Source organism: Myxine glutinosa, chromosome 7, assembly GCF_964187855.1.
Source record: "Myxine glutinosa chromosome 7, kmMyxGlut1.1, whole genome shotgun sequence".
NCBI lineage: Eukaryota > Metazoa > Chordata > Myxini > Myxiniformes > Myxinidae > Myxine > Myxine glutinosa.
In genome coordinates this window covers 14,996,468-15,017,826 of record NC_136267.1, presented here as the reverse complement: position 1 = coordinate 15,017,826, position 21,359 = coordinate 14,996,468, and the positions used below count along the sequence as shown (strand labels likewise).

The window sequence follows — 21,359 nt, the reverse complement described above, 5'->3', positions numbered from 1 at the left end:
CATATTTCATTGTTTCCGCACGTGACGCTCACCATGGCAACGCCATAATCACTGCAGTAATCAACCTTATTCTGAAGGACTCCATGGAACGTAATCTGAAATTGAAGGCATGCTGTTATCACTTCATGCTTGTTTAAATGTTGATGCGGATCAACAACACAACTACCATCCAATATGGGGCATTTGTTGTGTTGTTTCTGAGACTCACGGATGAGCGTACGCACCTATTAAATTGTACAAGGACAGGCATATAAGGAGGCATTGGACGAATGGTCACGGAATGTGAGATCTAACCCCTGGGCCACAGCACACGTTGAAGGAAGTGCTCAGATGTACCATTTATGCTTGGAGTACAATTATTCCAAAAGATGTGAAAGTTTACTGCAAACCGCCCGTGTAGCATGTGCACGTCCGGAATTCTTGTCCATTTTCTGCTAACAGTTATGCAGATTCGCACACTCTTTGAACACTTTTTTATACTTTGAGTGCATACACCTTGCTCTGTTTGTTGCACATTAACACCTCAATATATATGTATATAGAGAAATCTCTGAGGATATCCCGGAGACTCAATAGCTCAGTGGGCTGTCACCAGGTAAGTGATGAGGTTCCTGGGTTAGAGTCCTGGGTTGAGTCAGGATTTTTTCACACTTAGCCCCTCGCAGGAATTTGATTCCTGTTTATAAAATTATATATATATATATATATATACACACAAGCCGAAAGCACCCGGCGTTGCCCGGGTTCTTTTTGAATGAATTTACTACTATAAATCAGCTTTTACTCGTGGCCGTAGAAGATTGACTACTGTAATTCAGCTCAGCTTTTAATTGCGAAATGGATCCAGCCCGGCCGAAGCGGCCTCGACCGGCCTCGCCACCTAGCCTACAACCTTCCCGGGGCCCGTCCCGACATTTTTAGTTCTTTTTGAATGAATTTACTACTATAATTCAGCTTTTACTCGCAGCCGTAGAAGATTGACTACTATAATTCAGCTCAGCTTTTAATTGCAAAATGGGCCCAGCCTGGCCAAGGTGGGCCTCGACCGGCCTCGCCACCGAGCCTATAACCTTCCCGGGGCCCGTCCCGACATTTTTAGTTCTTTTTGAATGAATTTACTACTATAATTCAGCTTTTACTCGCAGCCGTAGAAGATTGACTGCTATAATTCAGCTTTTACCCGCGGCCGTAGAAGATTGACTACTATAATTCAGCTCAGCTTTTAATTGTGAAATGGGCCCAGCCCGGCCGAAGCGGCCTCGACCGGCCTCGCCACCTCGCCTATAACCTTCCCGGGGCCCGTCCCAACATTTTTGGGTCTTTTTGAATGAATTTTATGCCATAATTCAACTTTTACCCGCGGCCGTAGAAGATTGACTACTATAATTCAGCTCAGCTTTTAATTGCAAAATGGGCCCAGCTTGGCCAAGGTGGGCCTCGACCGGCCTCGCTACCTAGCCTATGACCTTCCCGGGGCCCGTCCCGACATTTTTTTGTTTTAGAGGTTTCCTCCTATCTTTCACCGTTCAGGAGATTAGTGCGTGCAGACAAACAAACAAACAAACAAACAAAAGCTTTCTTTTATATATATAGATAGATATATACCGTTTATGATGCAATCACATCTCTCATCCGTAATTTGTGAGAATAACTGATTAGCTCTCACCTAATCAATTACCCCAGGTGGCTAGGATTAAATAAATAAATCGAGTCCTCCCATGCTCTTCTAGCCAAAGAAAGTTGCATAAAGCTACGCAAGGTAAGTCCAGCCTGGTGATGAGATATATAACGGTCAAGGTGTCTGGCGTAAGATCTTCGGGTCTTGTGTTTGAGCTGCTATCGTGCTGTTGAATTAATATCAGGTGGGTTTACTCAGCCTGTCATCCCTCCGAGGTTGGCAAAATGAGTACCAGCCTACTGGTGACAGAGGGGCACTGCGTCAGAGGCACAGCCGCACCCCCAGAGAATGATGTAGGCAAGCAGTCACAGGCTGCATCCGAAACAACAACAACAAGGTAAGCCCTTTGCTGTTTCAAGCCTTTCCCAGAGTTCCTCCACAGCTGTAAAGACATTCACACATAGTACGTACATGAGAATACCAAATGTAACACGCCCCCTCAGGTGCCGGACCGGTTTCATCGCGACTCGTCAGCAGAACTCACAACACCTCGGTGGTATTGATGCGTAATAACAACTTATTACATCATCTCACCAATCTCATTTAGGGCAGGTGAATTATATCATTTGCTAATTGTGGTACATGCACTCAATCCTCCAGAGGTGTGTTCAATAATAATGATAACATCTGTTTCAGGTGCATCTCCGTTTAGGTGGCTTTTGAAACACGTAGTGAGAAGACAATTTTTGTAGAATTCCATGAAACATGCTGTTCCTCTCTGACATGGGGATCCTTCATCACTTTGTTGCAAACGGCTTCAAATGATCCATTTGGCTGTGGGTATTATTTAATACCTCCACCGACAAAGGTGAACAGAGGTCGTGTTTTCACCCCCGTTTGTCTGTCTGTCCTTCTGTCTGAGCCATCTCAAAAAGGTATGGACGGATTCGGTCGAAACTTGGCGGATGGACAGGTTGAGTGTGTGGCAATGACGCATTGATTCGATTTTGGCGAAGATCCAGATACGAGAATAAAACATTTAAGTGTTTCGGCATCATCGAGAGATTGAAAGTGAGTCTGGGGACAAAATCGATACACAGCATGATATTTCAAAATTTCAAAAGGTTGTGGACGAGTTATGACTAAACTTGGTGTATGAGTTGGGTCGGTCATAAGAATAAGCCGATTCCATTTTGGTTCAGGTCCGAATCCAGATCCGGCCTATCAGTGGGATACAAAACGTAAACTCTTCACCAGGTGGAGGTATGCGCTCTACCGAGTTGCGGTCTAGAGTTTGATTATGTTTTTTTTCTTGGATTTCCCTTTGTAATGTACCTTGTGAGGCTGGATCATAGTGTCAGTGGCCCATACTCTTCACGACGTTCTCAGGCATATAATGGCTATTTGGGACACATTTCAAAGTTGGAACCAATCTTGGACAGGTCGTCACTCCGACACAGATTACTCGAGTGAAGGTGCAGGAGGGTGCCGGTGATAGCTCACCTACTCTTCACGAAGTTTATAGCTGGGTGGGATTCAAACCCCGGCTAGACGACTCAGAAGCGAATGTGCATATAACCTGCCGGGCTCTTTTTCGGCTAACTACAACAACAACAACAGGCATTTTAAGGCCATTTTCCCTGCTAGAGCGGGGGTCGGGCCCCATGACAATCTTCTCCATTTTGCCCTATTTTGTGCATTTTTTTTTTTTTTTTTTTTGTATACAAGATCGAGGCTCGTGAAAGAGCGAACATTAATCACACAGAAAGACAAACCGGCACATAAAACATATAACATCGGGAGCGGTAGACAAGATGGGGAGAGAGGGGGAAGGACACAAACACAACATTTGAGAGCAGGGACCGAGAGACATGGAGACATCGAGAGACCTGTGGGAGGGAGAGGGCTTTGGGGGGGAGGCATGGGAAGGGGAGGGTGGGAGAGGTATAAACCATATGGACACTGCCAGGACTTCCAGGAAAGAAGTTGGAATTTCAAACAAGGTGGATCTGGGGTGAATTAGCGGGGGTAGAAAAGATCAAGGTTTTGGATGGGGGAAGATAAGAGATGGTGGTGAACAGCTGTTTTAAAGACCTGGAGGGAGGAGTGGGATTGAAGGGAGTGTGGGAGTTTGTTCCAGAGGCGGGAGAAAAGAGGAATGAAAGAGTGAAGGTGAGCAGAGAGCCGAGATTTCGGCAGTTTAACCATCAGAGGGTTGCTGGCAGATCTTGTGCGACCTGTAGGAATATTTGGGGGACAGAGCACAGAGAGAGCTGGGGGAGCAAGGCCGGAGAGGAGTCGGTAGAAGACAGAAAGACCACCAACCTGCCTGCGGTGAGTGAGTGAAAGACCCTCAGAGATAGCTTCATCGCGGGAGATTCCAATGATTCTGAAGCATCTCCCCTTGTTAACCCCCTTGCCCGCATTTCTTCTTCCACCACCTTTAGCCAAGTCTTTCTCGGTCTTCCCCGTCCTCTACTTCCTTCTACATTCATTTCCATCACTCTTCTCAACCAGTCACTTTCATCCTTCCTCAACACATGACCAAACCATCTCAACCTGTTCCTCTTCACGGCATCAATCACAGGCTCTATTCCCATCATCTTTCGCAATTCATCATTTGTCTTCCTCTCTCTCAACGATACTCCGCACATCCGTCGAACCATTCGCATTTCCACCCTTTCCAGCCTTCGTTGCTGCTCTACGTTCATTTAACTAACTAAGGTACAGGCTAACTGAAGTACATTAATATCAGGAAACTTTTGAGAAACTTTCTGCCATTTCTAATATCCCCCCCTTTTTTTCTAATTTATTTGCCTAACCCTAACTGTGTCACCGCCCTCACCTTGCTGCGCGACCTGATTGCTTGGAATCCAATAACAAACCTCTCCTCACCACCCCTACCCATTCCCCCAATCCACATTGAGCTCAGGCTATATTAGCGTTTGCCCGCACCTCTCACATTCCCAGTCCAGAATAGCCGCCAATTCTTCACAGCCTCCTCATACCTTCGTGATACACATAGCTGGCAAACTGTACTTTTTGTGTCAGGAATGCTTGTGTGATTGGCAGTCCCTTTTATTAGAACTTGTGTAATGAGTGGCGGCTTGCAAGATGGCCGAGAGGTACGCGCACTCATCTCTGATCTGTCTAGTTTGGGTTCGAATCCCTCGGATGGATATTAACGTGGACTTCCTGTCTGCTGGCATTAGTTTGGTCGATGTTAAAGACCCCACGGTGTTCTTCACGAAGAGTAGGCGAGCTATCGTTACATTTTTCTTGGAGGACACCATTATCGCTTCCTGTTGTTGTATTTCCGCAGGGGTTGCATAAAAGCAGAGGGAATCAACACCTTAGTTTTTCATTCTAAGCCTGAATTTGAGACTGCCGACATGATGCTGACAAAGGCCGAGGGAATTCCAAACAAAAGGAGTAAATACCGGCTCCCTCAGGGAGTGAATTCTGGTGTCGGTGAAATATGGCGCACAAGGCCAGGTTTATATAGAGAGTCGTTCCTGCTTTGCTTCGTCTGATTGGACATGTCGTTGTAGCGGAAACTGACCGTTGTTGATCTGAGTATTCTGCCTCGTGATCTGATGTCCGACGTGGACCGCAGTATGGAGCCGAAGGCCTTCACAGGTGTTTTTAACAAGACTATTTTGGCCTAAGTTGTCTCTGTTGTCCCATCATCATCGCACTCCAAATGTACCCCAACACCCTGCACGTACTAATGATGGGCAAGGGGTCTTCACAGCCCATTATGATGGACCACGACCCCAAAAGGGTCAGGCGGTATTCTTTGGTGAAATGGAACTTCCTGGATGGTACTCTTTCTGCCTTCTTGCTTTATCGGGCCAACAACGTTTTAATTAAATGTTTTTTTTTATCAGTGACGTCAGGCTCCTGGTCGAGCTTGGACACAAATCACATGTACTTTTACATGAAATGCAAGGACATATGTAACTAGTATATGACATTTGACCCTGGATTCCCTGCGTCTGAGGGTTCAGACAGGAACACTAAACGGATTTATTATTTTGTGATAGCCTAATTATTTATTTGTTTGTTTTGTATATATATATATATAAATATAAATCCAGACAGACATGAAAGTCCTGAAAAGAAGGCCTTGCTTGATAAGACTTGCATACCTGTACCTAAAACTGTATTTGGTATGCAAAACTCGCTCATTTCTACATCAACAGGTGAAAACGTTGCTCATTGACTTTTTGTGCTGGGCCGTGAAAACGATGATAAAATAACAATTCAGCTTCGTTCATTTTGTTTGCCTTTTCACATCCAAACGCGACTTTGACATCAACCCAACTCACCTTGTCTTGGCAACCTCTCTCTCTCCACACGTAGTCAGCTCCAAATATTTGGTAAATGCCATGACTGCGAAAGGATCGCAACCCCTCGTGCGACCGACTCATTTGCTCTATATATTTTTAGTACTTTCTAGGTCAGATAGAAAGTTACATTTTGCATATTCATGTAACTTAAATATGAATAACGTGTTTTTTTTTTGGGGGGGGGGGGGGGGGTTTGTATACAAGATCGAGACTCGTGAAAGAGCGAACATTAATCACACAAAAAGTCAAACCGACACATAAAACATATAATAAGGGGAGCGGTAGACAAGATGGGGAGAGAGGTGGAAGGACACAAACGCATCATTTGAGAGCAGGGACATTGAGAGATCTGGGGGAGGGAGAGGGCTTGGGGGGACGTAGGAGAGGTATAAAACATATGGACACTGCAAGGACTTCCAGGAAAGAAGTTGGAATTTCAAAAAAAGTGTATCTGGGGTGAATTAGCGGGGGTAGAAAAGATCAAGGTTTTGGATGGGGGAAGATAAGAGATGGTGGTGAACAGCTGTTTTTAAGACCTGGAGGGAGGAGTGGGATTGAAGGGAGTGGGGAATTTGTTCCAGAGGCGGGAGAAAAGAGGAATGAAGGAGTGAAGGTGAGCAGAGAGTCTTGATTTTGGCAGTTTAACCACAAGAGGGTTGCAGGCAGATCTTGTGCGACCTGTAGGAATATTAGGGGGACAAAGCCCAGAGAGAGCTGGGGGAGCTAGACCGGAGAGGAGTCGGTTGAAGACAGAAAGACCACCAACCTGCCTGCGGTGAGTGAGTGAAAGGCCCTCGGAGTTAGCTTCATCGCAGGAGATTCCAATGATTCTGAAAGCTTTGGTTTCAACAGCGTGAAGCCGAGCTAGGTGTGAGGCAGGAGCACCGGCCCAGAGGGGAGAGCAGTATTCCATTGAGCTGCGGATGAAAGCCTTGTATGTGGTGAGGAGCTCAGGTGTGCCAAGGAAGGACTTCGCACGACGGAGGATGCCCAGTCGGCGACTGGCTTTGGAGGCCAGCTTGGAAATGTGGTTTTCCCAGGAAAGATCATGGCAGATAGTGAGACCCAAAAGTTTGAGTGACAGAACTTCTTGGAGAGGATTGTTGAGAAAGTAGATGGGAGGGTTGTCCAGTCGGTCTTTTCGGAGAGACATAGTTAGACATAGTAAACAGTGTTGTTCGTCATCCACGAGTGTAGCTCCCTAGATAGTTTTATTTTCAGTTTCTAATTTTTAGAGCTAACTGATGCTTTCTTTGTGATGACCCCCCCCCCCCCGCAGTATAAAGAAACAAGGACATGGGCGGGGTCTGCAAGCAAAACATTTGATTGGTCGAGATGTGCGTAAAATGCTGTAATGTTTTGTCCAAGTACTGCTAAACGGAAGGGCTTTTGAATTGCTAAAAGGGAGATTTGTGTTCTCGTGTTCAATCATTTAAGTAAATTGAAATAGAATAAAGATTTTAAAGCTTGTGGATTTTTTTTCCCAGAAGTTTACCGCTGTTGATGCTTGATGCAGCGTCTACTACACCAACCCATCTAACTCACGTTACATTAGTTACTCATACCTGTTGTTTGTGTCCTTTATGACATCCTTAAAAACAGTAAGCTTCCTGTTTGGAATGATTTTCAATTTTGTTTGACTGCCAGGCAGGTAGATATCGTAACTAGAGGCACTCAGTAGAGAGCATACCTCCGCCAGGTGAACAGTTTACGTTTTGTGTCCCAGAGTAGACCAGAAAAATCACAATATAGACTCATATTTAATCAAAATCATCCATCCACAACTTTTTGAGATATCCTGCTATGTATCGTTTTTGGCCCTATCTCTCAATGGTGAAAACTCACTTTAAAAACTCAACCAGCCGGATTCGGATCTCGATTCTCGTATCTGAATCCATATTCAGATCTTCACCAAAAGTGAAACAATTCTTCCTTGTCACACACCCAACTGGCCCAACAAGTTTCGTCCAAATCCATCCAAAACTTTTTGAGATATCCTGTTATATGATGGTTTTATCCCTATCAGTATCACTGAATGGTGAAGTCACTTAAATAAATTAAATAATTCTCATATCCGAATCCATCTTCAGATCTTCACCAAAATGGAAGCTATTTGTTCTTGTCATACCCAACCTGTCCACCAAGTTTCGTCCAAATCCGTCCACAGCTTTTTGAGATCTGCTATGTATCGTTTTGTCCCTATCTCCCAATGGTGAAGAATCACTGAAAAATTCTAGTAGCCGGATCCGGATCCGGATCCTCACCAAAATCTAACCATTTCGTCCTTGTCACATACGGTACATCTCTGCCAAATTTTGTCCGAATCCGTCCACAACTTTTTGACATCTTGTTCACAAACGGACAGACAGACAGACAGGGGTGAAAACATGACCTCCATCCACCTTTGGTGGTGGAGGTAAAAATATTACCTCACTCCTCTCTGCGCGTGCGCATTCATGAGGAATTCAGTCAAATTTCCACTAAACTATGTACGTTTGTAAAAATGTACACGTTTGTTTTCTGATCCGTGTTCAAAATCTAACATTCAATGAAAATGTAAGTTGTTCCTCAATCATGAGACAGACAGACAAAGTGAACCAATTGCTTATACCCCGCTTATCACTTTACCCCGCTTTTATGTCATGCGCGCGTGGTAACAACTGCTCTTACCTGTATCGGCCTAATCAGCTCGTACCCCGCGCAGCGAGAGACGGGGCTTTGCAATCGCTTGGGCCTATGTGTGTCTGTCCGAGCTGTAACGTTTTTACCATCTGAGCTTTTGTGATCAAATTTTCAAGAAAGCTTTATTATCAGAATCTGGAGAAGACAAATTAATAATTTGGTCAAACGGTCAAACGTCCACGTCACAAAATCGTCACTTATCATCCAATTGACCTGAAATTTTAAGAATTTGCATATTGGGGTCACTGAATTGGTTCACCAATCAAAAGCTCAAAGCCGATTGTTTAAAAAAAAAAAAAAAAATATATATATATATAACCGTCAAAGGCCAAGGTTGCATAAAATCGTCAATTTTCATCGGATTGACCTGAAATTTGACCAGTGTTTGCATATCGGGGTTACTGAATTGGTTCACCAATAAAACACGAGAAGCCGATTGTCTTGAGATGAAAAGGTCAAGGTCACAAAATCATCGATTTCGATCCGATCGCCTTGAGATTTGAGCAGGATTTGCATATAGGGTCACTGAAGCCTATTTATTGCTTTTGTGGTGAAAAGGTCAAGGTCGCCTAAAATCATCAATTTTTTTAAAAATTGTTTTCAGCTGTTTTTTGTCATGTGTACCATACGGAAGAAGAAGAAGAAGACGTCCGAATACAAAGCGGACACGGACGGGCTTTGCATTTTCAGGTGCTTTCTAGTTCTGGTCTTTGTTGTGACCCATTGCCTTTTGTTTGGACCGACCTGTTTGATGTTCCCATCTGAGGTCCTTGGCTCTTGATTCTGGAACCACAGATTCAAATCATGGATACTGTTTTCATTCGTCCATTGTCTCTTTATATCCGTGTAATACACTTATAGTCCAAGCCATTTAGCCCAAATATGGGGCCAGATAGGAAAAAACTGCAACACTACATATCAGTGCGAAATTGTATGCAGTAATATATACCAGATAACATATCAAAAGTCTAAAGCTCTAAAAATATGGGGTGTCTGTCAAAATCACTGGTACATGGACCCCCCTTTTCATCCTTTTGCGGTACGATTTGTTCACATTTTGCAATACATTCCGAGCACATGGTATATAATTATACTTTTAATATCAGGAATTACAGCATGTTACAGCCCCAGTACGGCCCGTACGGAACAAAAAAATAAGCATGTAAACAAAATTCCCAATAGCTAAATACTGATCACTGATATGCAAATACATGAATCACTTGTCATGACTGTTTCAGAATTATGGCACATTTTGTTGATTAAAATCACAAACTCATAATAAAATCACATATAGAGAAACTAATAATACTGACTCATAAAATACTGTCGGAAGTTAAGGATTCGCTTAAAAGTAAAAAAAATGTCCACAATTAACTAATTCAGCTGGATGTAACAGTCTATAACAACAGTCCACTACCTAATCATCATTTTCCTCGTCATCGTCGTCGCTGAAACTGTCCAGGACGGAGTTGGTGCAGCCAGATCCACGGCACTGACCACAAGCAGGAGAACACTCCAAGTTGTTCTTGCGGCATGTACACCGTGCGGAACCACAATCGGTCGAACAGTTGCACCGGATAACATTCAACAAATCCTGAGGTGCTGGAGGGAGGTCGGTCATAACAGGAACAAGATTGCCGTCGCTCATTCTCCAGCCCCAATCCACTGGTTGTAGGCTGTCGTTTCCTTTCCACTGCTGTATTTGCAGATACACCCGTCTGCTGTGATATCTCGCTGCAGCAGATGTGGGCGGTAAGGAGTATCTTCGAAGTCTTGACTGCGACCTGTTCACAAAACCGCTTGTACCTGAGGGAATCCAAACTTTCATCAGGTTTACCCTTGTAGAGACACACGAGTGCTATCTCTCCTGCAGCCTCGACCACATCTGGTGATGCATCCTCAGCCAAGAACTGTTGGGATTGAGTTTGGAAGAGTGTGCTCATCATGAATTTCTTCAGTGACGCTCCTTTGCCAAGGCCGTACAGTCGAGACGTCGTGTCACATCCCAATACTGCGTGTATGAATAGGATGCTTTCACACACAGCTGCACCTAGCTGACGTTTCATGGACTTCACATTCCAGATGTGGTTTGGTTTTGTAGTGGATTTTGCCTGACTATACATAAACAAGTCGTGTGCTTCTAGGTTTGCGTAGAAGCAGAGTAGGACGATCAGATCTGTGTCTTCTCCTATAAGGGCTGTGTTCCTCATGTTCGCCGAACTGACTGCGGTCTGGACGATTAGCAGGTCAGCATCTTCCTGGGAATGATGGGTCTGGCATCCAGAAAGCCGGAGGTATCTGCTCAACATGTTGATGAAGTTCTGTTTGTTGTTGAGGTTTCCCAGGAAGATGTCTTTCTTCATGGTCAACTTCATGTCATCAGTGAAAGTCACTTCTGGTCCACCTCTACCTGCTGCTCGCCTCTGGTGGGTCATGTGCTTGGTTGATTGACCAAGATATCCATCAAATATTACGATGGCCTTTCCGTACCTTCTTGTAACATAGTCACAGTGGAGCATGCAGATCTCTCGATATGTTGGTGAACCACGTGGCCATGGTATACGGTGCAGCAGACTTCCACCATCCAAGACATACTGGATTTCGCTGATTGACTCTATGGTACCTGGTTCAAGTTTAGACCAGATAGCATCTCCGAGTACGGACTTCTGGGCTTCACGTAGCATCAGCTTTTCATCAAACAGCGCAGGTGGATGAGGGCATAACTCAAAGCGAAACATCTCTTCCTTATCTTCAGCAGATTTTGAGATGATGATGAGACGCTGGAATAGCAGTTCTGGGTCTATCTGTACCTGGTCTTTACCAACTCGCACAGATGATCTGGCCTTCAGAAATGTGGTGGCTTGGTCTTTGCGCTTGAACGTGTAGTGGACAACTGACTGATTTGTCATGGAGTGCATGATCTTGTCTCCAATGAGCTTGGCATTGTCGACATCAACCTTACTGCCAGCGTTGACACCAGTCATTATGTTCCTGAGGGATGGATGACACTTGAAAGGATTTCTGTCAACTAGAGCGACCTGTAGTGTACTTGTATCTTGCATGTCGCGATGCTGCCTGGTTTTGCCCATCTCTTTGTTCTGTTCACCTGTGCTGTACTTCACTCCAGTGAGCTCTTGCATCGATCTGTTCTTCTCCGAACAAGCCGGCATGGACAAAAGCCACGTTAACCGTTGTTGCTCTGTCATTCCTCTTCCTCTTGTTAACCCCCCGCTGGTCTTCATACTTCTCATGAGTACTTGCTCAATCATCAGGTCTGAGGAAATTCCAGCCCAAGCTCTACTACTTCTTCGGGCGACATGGAAGCCCTGAGTAAACTTACGGTGCACATCTGGATAGTCCTGTTCTAAGCTGTGCATTATTTGCAGGTAAATCCTGGCAGACTTAGCATAGAGTGAATGACCTGAGGCTGCTACATATGGTAACATATCAGATACAGCTTCGAGGTGCAGGGACCAGTTTACCATATGCTCGGCTTTGATGAATTTTCTTAAGATCTTCACCATATCCATATACTGTAACCACAGTTTCGCTGTTCGGTCTTTGGTCAATGATTCTGTCTGTGTTTGAAAGACTTTGCTGATCTTGTCAAGGATTGGATCACTTGCTACATCGTTGGAAGATCCTGTGCCTTTCATCAACGCATCATACAGGGTCCTTGCTTTACTCACATCTGGATGAATCACATCATCATCGGCCAAGCCACTCATTGCATCTTCATCCCGAACTGGCAAGTCTTCTGCAGTTCTGTATTGTGTTCCTCCAAGAGGATCAGACAGGAGGAGTGCATTCAGGACAGCATCCAGGAGGATGTGTGCCCGTACAGCCCTGGAAATTGCTTTTCCTGTTAGGATGTGATCCACTGCATTTGGTGCGTATATGAGTTCTAGCAGCTCCTTCAACCCAGAACCACCCATGAGGTGCCCTATACTGCCAAGGAAGCTCATTTCCATATGAAAGGCACCTAGCCTTACCACAATACGTCGCATGGGGCTTCCATCTGGCTCCGAGAGAATGATCGACAATGCCTTCCACCATAGTGGCTGATCAAAGGTGATGATGGTAGGTACATCATGTTGTTTAGCATGTTGCGCAATGTAGTTGAGAGTGGAGTAGATGCATGTAGTGTCGCTCGAGCTCAAATCAATCATTGGGAGAAACAGGACAGACGATTTTGAATGCTGGACACCACGATGTAAGAGTTGCATCATCCCGGACCATGCAGGTCTTGGTATCTTGAACAGCAGTGACGTCTTCCACAGTACATCAAGGTTGGCTGTGGGATCATGGGCTCTCATGATAGGCACGCTCCCATAAGTCAAGGTTGCAAGTGCCTGGTCGTCAGCTCTATGGTATTGTATCTGGATTCTTCCAGTTGTTTCTATGTCGCTGGCAGTGACCTGAGCTCTAGGAATCGGATGTCCTTGTGTTGTTCCAGGGGTAATCATGGCTATTATCCCCATGCCATGGAAGGTGTTGTGTCCGTCTAAGGTTCTAATGTTGTGGTCGACGTTGTCAGCTGCATATTGAACAAATTCTCCCTTGTGGTTGGGTATGTCCGTACCCTGGTATACAGCTGCATTTTGGTTGAAACGTGTGACTTCCTTGTATGAGCTGCAGTACCCATGTGCATGCAGTGAATCAATAAGGAAACGAGAGGCGAAATGGTGCTGCAGCTGCACCCCTAGTGCAATTTGCAGTGGAGCAATCAGGACACGTGGTCGTGCAGCTTGCATTATAGCCTGACCAATTGAAGCTATCTTCAGCTCTACATCTTTTGCCTTCAAGATCTTTACAAGAAAAATCTTCAGAGTATCAGGAAGAAAGTTGAGGCTGGCGTCTTTGAACTCAAAGTCTTCCGATGTTGGTATGTTTCATTCCCTGTTTCCACTTGCTTTATGTCATCCAGTATGAATTTAGCGGCAGCTTCCAGGATTATTTTCTTCTGAATCATAGGATCTTTAGACTGGTTTGCATGAAACTCCAAAAGGACACTGTCAGCTGTTTGCCTCATCGTTGCAACATTCGATTTGCCATTAACTGTTGTGACAATGACTCTGTCGCCAAAGTGTTCAATCAGTCTGTCTTTCATATATCTTTGAGAATAGGACTCGGCATTTGAGTCAGCAAGATACTCGGCCATTTTGTCCACCAGATCAGAGATTGTGTTTTGTTCGTCGTCATTTTCCTCAAGGAATTCAGTCACCTTTATAAATGCCTGACATCTGTCATCCAGAGCAGGACGACCGCCTTCGTGTGGTGATTTGTATCGTCTACCCAATTTCTGTTTCTTCTGTACTGTTTCATTATGTACAAAATTCAGAGGGATCAGTTTCCCTGTCCGGAAATTTGAACTGCATACCTGGTGATACACGGCATCTGCCGCTGGAAGGTCACACACAATGAGCAGTCGAGCCCGAACAGTATCGGCCCATGCATCGTTCCTTGTTGAGCACTTTTGCAGAAGACTATCTTTACATTCTGTAAATGTGATAGAGTGGACATCTCCTTGTTGTTTCCTGTTATCAAAGTTCACCTTTGTACCACAGAAGAGGCAATCTGCTTTGAAGTTGAAGGCTTCCTCTGCTGATCGGAGCGATACACTTGGGCCTGGTCTGTGTGTATCTCTGATACTCTGTGCTACCTTTATTGGATTGCAGTAACGTCGGCATTCTTGATGAACAACTTGACCTGGAACAGTCTGTATTGGGTCACTGCGCTGGTCACTAACAACATTAATAGTCCGACTTCCCTTTTCACGAAGTGTCACTACTGGATTATCGTTGTTGGTGGATTCATTGCAGAACACACACGAATTGGCCGCCATTCTTCAGGGTTTTATTACCTGCAAATATAGAAAAGTTGAATATACTATTACTGTATGTTATTGCCAATAGACCTAAACATACTAAATACATGTCATTGATGGGATTAAAAACTAAGATATATATGGTTCACAAACAAATAATGATGTACCGTCGCTTGCTGTGGAGTGAGCAGTCTTTGTAAAACGGGGTGTGGTTAAATAAGACACTAAAACAGTAAAAACTTCACTTATATATACAATATTGTACAGTATGATATCCTTTATTTATTATATCGTGCTAGTGATTAGGTCCAGTGTATAAAATAAGCAATAGAAGTTCAGAGAGCGACAATAATCATAGCATGCGGCATATGTACGTCTTTTAACATGGGGCTAAATGGAGAAAACTTGATTGCATTATTTGAGAGTCACCCCATATTTTTAGACCTTTATACTTTTAGTATGTTATAAAGGTACCTTGAGGGTAATCAATACTAATGAGATCGGTAGTGTTGCAGTTTTTCCCCGTCAAATGCTAAATGGCTTGGACTATTAAAGGTACACGGCTCTGTGCTCACCTGACCATGTAATGTGCATTTCCAAGTTCCTCCATGAGCCTGAGACAATGTAGAAATTGTACACATATCTTTTTGGGGGTTTCGGTCTCTCTTTGTTTTGCTGACAAGTAATATAAATTTTTTATATCCATGCTGCTGATACTCAATCATAATTCATATCATACTAGCAACGGTACCTGCCCAACGGTACCTGCTCTAAGGGCGGGGCTTCAATTAGGAAGCCCAAATGAAAAGGCAAAATATCAGAAATTGAAGGCTTTTTTTATTTTAAACGATTTATATAAACATCCGTTAAATCATATCACACGCAAATCATCAAAATCTAAACAGTATTTGTCGAATTTCAACAAAAGCCGCATCACTGTTCATATCGGTAAATATTATTCCATTGTGTTTGGAAAAATTGGGGGAAAAAAATTGGAAAAACAATATAGCCTATTTTACTCCAGGGGGTCCCAGGATTACCCACCCCAAATATCGTTGCGATCGGTTCAGCCATTTTTGCGGTACCTGAGAACAGACAGACAGACAGACAGACAGACAGACATTTGGTGAATTATAGTAAGATTCTTTGTATGCAAAATCTCGGCTCGTGGAAGAAAGGTATTGGTGACGGAGGGTAAAAAAAGGCAAGGTGCTGACAGTGGCGCAGTGGGTGGATGCGACAAGCAAGGGAATGAACAAACATACGAAGAGGAGGAAGGAGTAACCTGCAAGTTAAGACTAGGTTTGTGTCAGTGAGAGTGAATGGGTTGGAGGGATGAGAGCAGAGGGAGCTGTGGAGGAGAGGTCGCTCGGTACCTGTCTGTGACGTCATCACAATAGACGTGTTTGACGATTCCAATAATGTTGAGAGCTTTCGATTCCACGGAATCCAGGAGAGGCAGATGTCACATTGACATGACTATGAATGAATGAAATTAGATTAACTGCTTTTTTTCAATGTTTTATTTCTGAAGTTTTAAAATTGTAAAGCTTCATAATCAAAGCTGCTGACCCTCGAAGTAACACGTGTGTCCATTCCTGTGTCCAGGTGTTGTGTTGCGTACCAGGCTGCTGCAGAACCTGCGATGATGATCACCGTGATTCTCTGCATCGTGTGTGCTCTGGCCTTGCCAGGTATTCCGAGTATCCACATCACTGATGTCACAACTGCAATGCTGTAGTTTTCGCACATAATCTTCCATTAGATGTCCCCATTGAATCCAACATGTAAGTTGAATGTTTATCAACATGAGTCTGAAATCTCATCTTCTCTTTGTAGGTGACGGCATGGCCCTTGACCAAAATGGTAAGGAATCCTTTTTATCTCCACATAAAATATTTCTATCCCCACATCAAATGTTTTCATCCCCACATAAGATGGGGGATATTGTAATTGGCTCCCGTCCGTCCGTCCATCTGTCTGTCCGTCTGTCCCGGAATCTCCTTCTGAACGATTGTAAAGAAATTCACCAAACTTGCTAGTTTAGATCACCACATGGCACAAAGGTTTGAGAGAAATATCATTTTTTGCCCCGCCCCCTTGGACGGGTTCAAAAGGTCAAATACCGAAAAATGCAATTACGGGCACATTATAAATCATTTTAAAATGAAACTTTGGATATGCGATCAACATCGGGGGACACATGAAATATGTAACGATTTTTGGGGATCTGATTTGACCCCCGGGTTCATGCCACAAGGGATGACCTTAGGGTCACTGGGGTTAAAATGATTAAAAACTCCAAATTTGAGATTGGGTCATTCCTGGTGGAACTTTTTGCCATCTTTCAACTTTGCTTTAATTGGGAAGCGTGGGGATTTGTGAGGGTGTGCCGTCGACTTCACTCGTTTGTTCTTGTTGTGAGCAATGTGTGAAGCTCACGTAGGTGACCACGGCCTCTGAAGCGATGAAAGTTTGTTTTTTTTGTATGCAAGAGCGAGGCTCGTGAAAGAGCTAACATTAATCACACAAAAAGTCAAACCGACACATAAAACATATAATAAGGGGGGCGGTAGACAAGATGGGGAGAGAGGGGGAAGGACACAAACACAACATTTGAGAGCAGGGACATCGGGAGATCTGTGGGAGGGAGAAGGCTTGGGGGGAGGAGGGAGAGGTATAAAACATGTGGACACTGCAAGGACTTTCAGGAAAGAAGTTGGATTTCAAAAAAGTGGATCTGGGGTGAATTAGCGGGGGTAGAAAATATCAAGGTTTTGGATTTTTTTTTTTTTTTTTTTTTTTTTTGTATACAAGATCGAGGCTCGTGAAAGAGCGAAACATTTATCACACAGAAAGACAAACAGACACATAAAACAAATAACATCGGGAGCGGTAGACAAGATGGGGAGAGAGGGGGAAGGACACAAACACAACATTTGAGAGCAGGGACCGAGAGACATGGAGACATCGAGAGATCTGTGGGAGGGAGAGGGCTTTGGGGGGAGGCATGTGAGGGGGGGGGGGGCATGTGAAGGGGGGGAGGCATGTGAAGGGGGGGGGGTGGGAGAGGTATAAACATATGGACACTGCCAGGATTTCCAGGAAATAAGTTGGAATTTCAAACAAGGTGGATCTGGGGTGAATTAGTGGGGGTAGAAAAGATCAAGGTTATGGATGGGGGAAGATAAGAGATGGTGGTGAACAGCTGTTTTAAAGACCTGGAGGGAGGAGAGGGATTGAAGGGAGTGTGGGAGTTTGTTCCACAGGCGGGAGAAAAGAGGAATGAAAGAGTGAAGGTGAGCAGAGAGCCGAGATTTCGGCAGTTTAACCATCAGAGGGTTGCTGGCAGATCTTGTGCGACCTGTAGGAATATTTGGGGGACAGAGCACAGAGAGAGCTGGGGGAGCAAGGCCGGAGAGGAGTCGGTAGAAGACAGAAAGACCACCTACCTGCCTGCGGTGAGTGAGTGAAAGGCCCTCAGAGATAGCTTCATCGCGGGAGATTCCAATGATTTTGAAAGCTTTGGATTCAACAGCGTGAAGCCGAGCCAGGTGTGAGGCAGGAGCACCAGCCCATAGGGGAGAACAGTATTCCATTGAGCTGCGGATGAAAGCCTTGTATGTGGTGAGGAGCTCAGGTGTGCCGAGGAAGGACTTCGCACGACGGAGGATGCCCAGTCGGCGACTGGCTTTGGAGGCCAGCTTGGAAATGTGGTTTTCCCAAGAAAGATCATGGCAGATAGTGAGACCCAAAAGCTTGAGTGACAGAACTTCTTGGAGAGGATTGTTGAGAAAGTAGATGGGAGGGTTGTCCAGTCGATCTTTTCGGAGAGACATAGTAAGAGAGTGAGATTTGGCAGGATTGAAAGACATGTTCCACTTGTTTGACCAGTCTGTGATTTTGTCCAGGTCTTCAGAGAGTGAGGAGGCTGCAGACTGCCGATCTGAGGGAAGAGGAATGGAGCGGCAGAGAGTGGAGTCATCAGCAAAGAGATAGAGAGGATTTTCCAGAGAGTCAGAGAGATCATTGATAAAGACCAGAAAAAGCACAGGGCCCAGCACACTTCCTTGGGGAACTCCAGCCTGAACAGGAAGGGGAGATGAGAGAAATAAAGATGGGGGAATGGGGGAAGATAAGAGATGGTGGTGAACAGCTGCTTTAAAGACCTGGAGGGAGGAGTGGGATTGAAGAGAGTGGGGGAGTTTGTTCCAGAGGGGGGAGAAAAGAGGAACGAAAGAGTGAGGGTGAGCAGAGAGTCTTGATTTTGGCAGTTTAACCATAAGAGGGTTGCAGGTAGTAGGAATGTTTGGGGGACAAAGCACAGAGAGCAAGGCCGGAGAGGAGTCGGTAGAAGACAGAAAGACCACCAACCTGCCTGCGGTGAGTGAGTGAAAGGCCCTCGGAGTTAGCTTCATCGCAGGAGATTCCAATGATTCTGCAAACTATGAGAAAACTATGAAGTTCTAAGCAAACTATGAGGTTTTAAGTGTTTAAAAATGCCTGCAAAGGCTTCTAGAGCATGTAAAGGCCACACTGCTTATGGACAGGCCAACAGCTTCATGGTCATCGGCATCACGTCTGAAATAAGGCAAAATACAGAGAATACGGGACAATTTGAGGAAGCTATGAAACGGGACACCTCTCTACGCGTCTCCAAGCAAGTGTTTCATCCACTCACGTGGATCGCTTTATTTATCCTTTTGCCACTTGTCTCATATCCAATCGTTCCTTTTTTTTCCAATCTCCTGTTTTCTCATCATTCTGCTTTTTATCGCTTTGCTGTCGTTACTTTACGAGGTTGGAGTGTTGGAAGCGTGCACGCATGACCTGCGTTCATTTTCATCGCCATTATTAATCTTCTTCCTTCATGCTTGCTCTTCCATTAGTGTTTAACAAGTTAAATGCCTTGGAGGACTCGAAGTGCTCCTGGTGAATAACATGGTTGCTATTTCTGATCCAGTGCGTGAAGGCACTCTCATAAATTTCATCACTTCATATATGATTTTCAACCTCATGAAATCATGTACGTGTCATGCCTCAAACTTCCCAACACGTGGAGGGACATAGAAGATGAACACGTCGCTCCATTTTGGCTAAAGGGACGCAGAAGGGATGTTGAGGAAATGGGAGAAGAAGGAGGAGAAGATTACGAAAAGGATGTTGTGTTGTCATGGGTCATAACCACACACGAGGTGCACTCAGATGGCAGCAACCACACCTTGTACACCTTGTCAGTCAGTTCTGACCAGGTGCACTCAGATGGCAGCAACCACACCTTGTGTCACAGAGTCAGTTCTGACCACACCTTGTCAGTCAGTTCTGACCTGGTGCACTCAGATGGCAGCAACCACACCTTGTGTCACAGAGTCAGTTCTGACCACACCTTGTCAGTCAGTTCTGACCAGGTACACTCAGATGGCAGCAACCACACCTTGTGTCACAGAGTCAGTTCTGACCACACCTTGTCAGTCAGTTCTGACCAGGTGCACTCAGATGGCAGCAACCACACCTTGTGTCACAGAGTCAGTTCTGACCACACCGAGTCAGTCAGTTCTGACCAGGTGCACTCAGATGGCAGCAACCACACCTTGTGTCACAGAGTCAGTTCTGACCACACCTTGTCAGTCAGTTCTGACCAGGTGCACTCAGATGGCAGCAACCACACCTTGTGTCACAGAGTCAGTTCTGACCACACCTTGTCAGTCAGTTCTGACCAGGTGCACTCAGATGGCAGCAACCACACCTTGTGTCACAGAGTCAGTTCCGACCCAAAGCGTGTTTGGAGAGAACCTAACATTCAAACAAATACTTTACGAATGAAAAGTGAGGGTCTCGAGCTGCAAAGTTGTAGAAAAAATAGGTAACTCTTTTTAATAATAATTAATAGTAAATTTTAATTTTAATTTAATTATTTTAATTTAATAGTAAGATAAGTAAATAATAATAAGTAAATAACATTTTAATATATTTTTTGTTCAATTTGCACTTTACCCACATTACCCAGATTACCTTAACCCTATATTTTATTAAGCTCAAACTCAGGAGCCAGGGCAGCAATCGCTCGGTGCAGGCATTTAGAGATGACGTTTTGTCAAGCCTGTGATTATTGACTTGGCAATGTAGTGCGCGGCAGGGGCGGTCACGACTAATTTGCAACCAAGGTGATTGTGAATCAGAGGACAAAGCAATACCAGACTCAGCAGGGGCGGATCCAAGGGGGGTGCAGGGGGTGCGCACCCCCCCCCCCCTTCGATCCAGGATGAGGGTGCAGGCGGTGCGAATCTGCTGAACTGTTGGACCAGGGAAGAACACAAGGAACTGCAGAAACTTCCAAGAACGCACGAAATGCCGTTTCTGACGATCAATTTTTTTTAAATTTCCTGGGGGAGGACTCTCAGACCCCCCATTTATCCCCCCCCCACCCCCCCAGCGCTATAGTTTCATGCACCCCCCCCCCCCCCCCCCCGTCTTGAAATTCCTGGATCCGCCCCTGAGAAGATGACATCATACTGTTGAGTGTTGGTGCAGCACAAGGGTGCTGAGAAACGGTGCTTTGTTTAGCATCTTTGTACAAGAGGAACTGGTTTGGATTCAGGGAAGCAGCTGAGGAGCAGAGAGTGATTCCCACTTCATCGTGTGGATCATCCGCACGATTAATTTCGCAGGAAATAGCCAGGTATTCCGCAGGTAGGGGTCCAGGGTTATTCGTCAATGTGTGCGCCGTCCCTCGGATGAACATTAAACTGGGGGCCCGTCTGACGGAATTAATTGGTGGACATGAGAGATCCCACGGTGTCTTTCGTGAAGAGAGCAGCAAGCTATCGCCGGCAATCGGAACAAATTCCAAATTCCATCTCTAACCTACAAGAGGCACGGC

At 44.9% G+C, this 21,359-nt stretch overlaps 1 protein-coding gene across 11 annotated transcripts in view; it reads left to right on the top strand.

Moving 5' to 3' along the window:
• LOC137430990 (phospholemman) overlaps positions 1–21,359 on the top strand; it is a 105,079-nt gene that overhangs the window by 18,469 nt on the left and 65,251 nt on the right. For 8 of the 11 annotated variants that reach the window (XM_078781301.1, XM_068121821.2, XM_078781304.1 and 5 more), the window contains exons 2-3: positions 16,088–16,173; positions 16,319–16,345. In XM_078781301.1, the coding sequence (XP_078637427.1) occupies positions 16,125–16,173; positions 16,319–16,345 (76 nt within the window). In that variant the 5' untranslated portion in view covers positions 16,088–16,124. Of the gene's footprint in view, positions 1–1,887; positions 2,016–16,087; positions 16,174–16,318; positions 16,346–21,359 lie in introns of those variants that run through there. The other 3 variants (XM_068121819.2, XM_078781299.1, XM_068121816.2) reach the window with 1 other exon arrangement.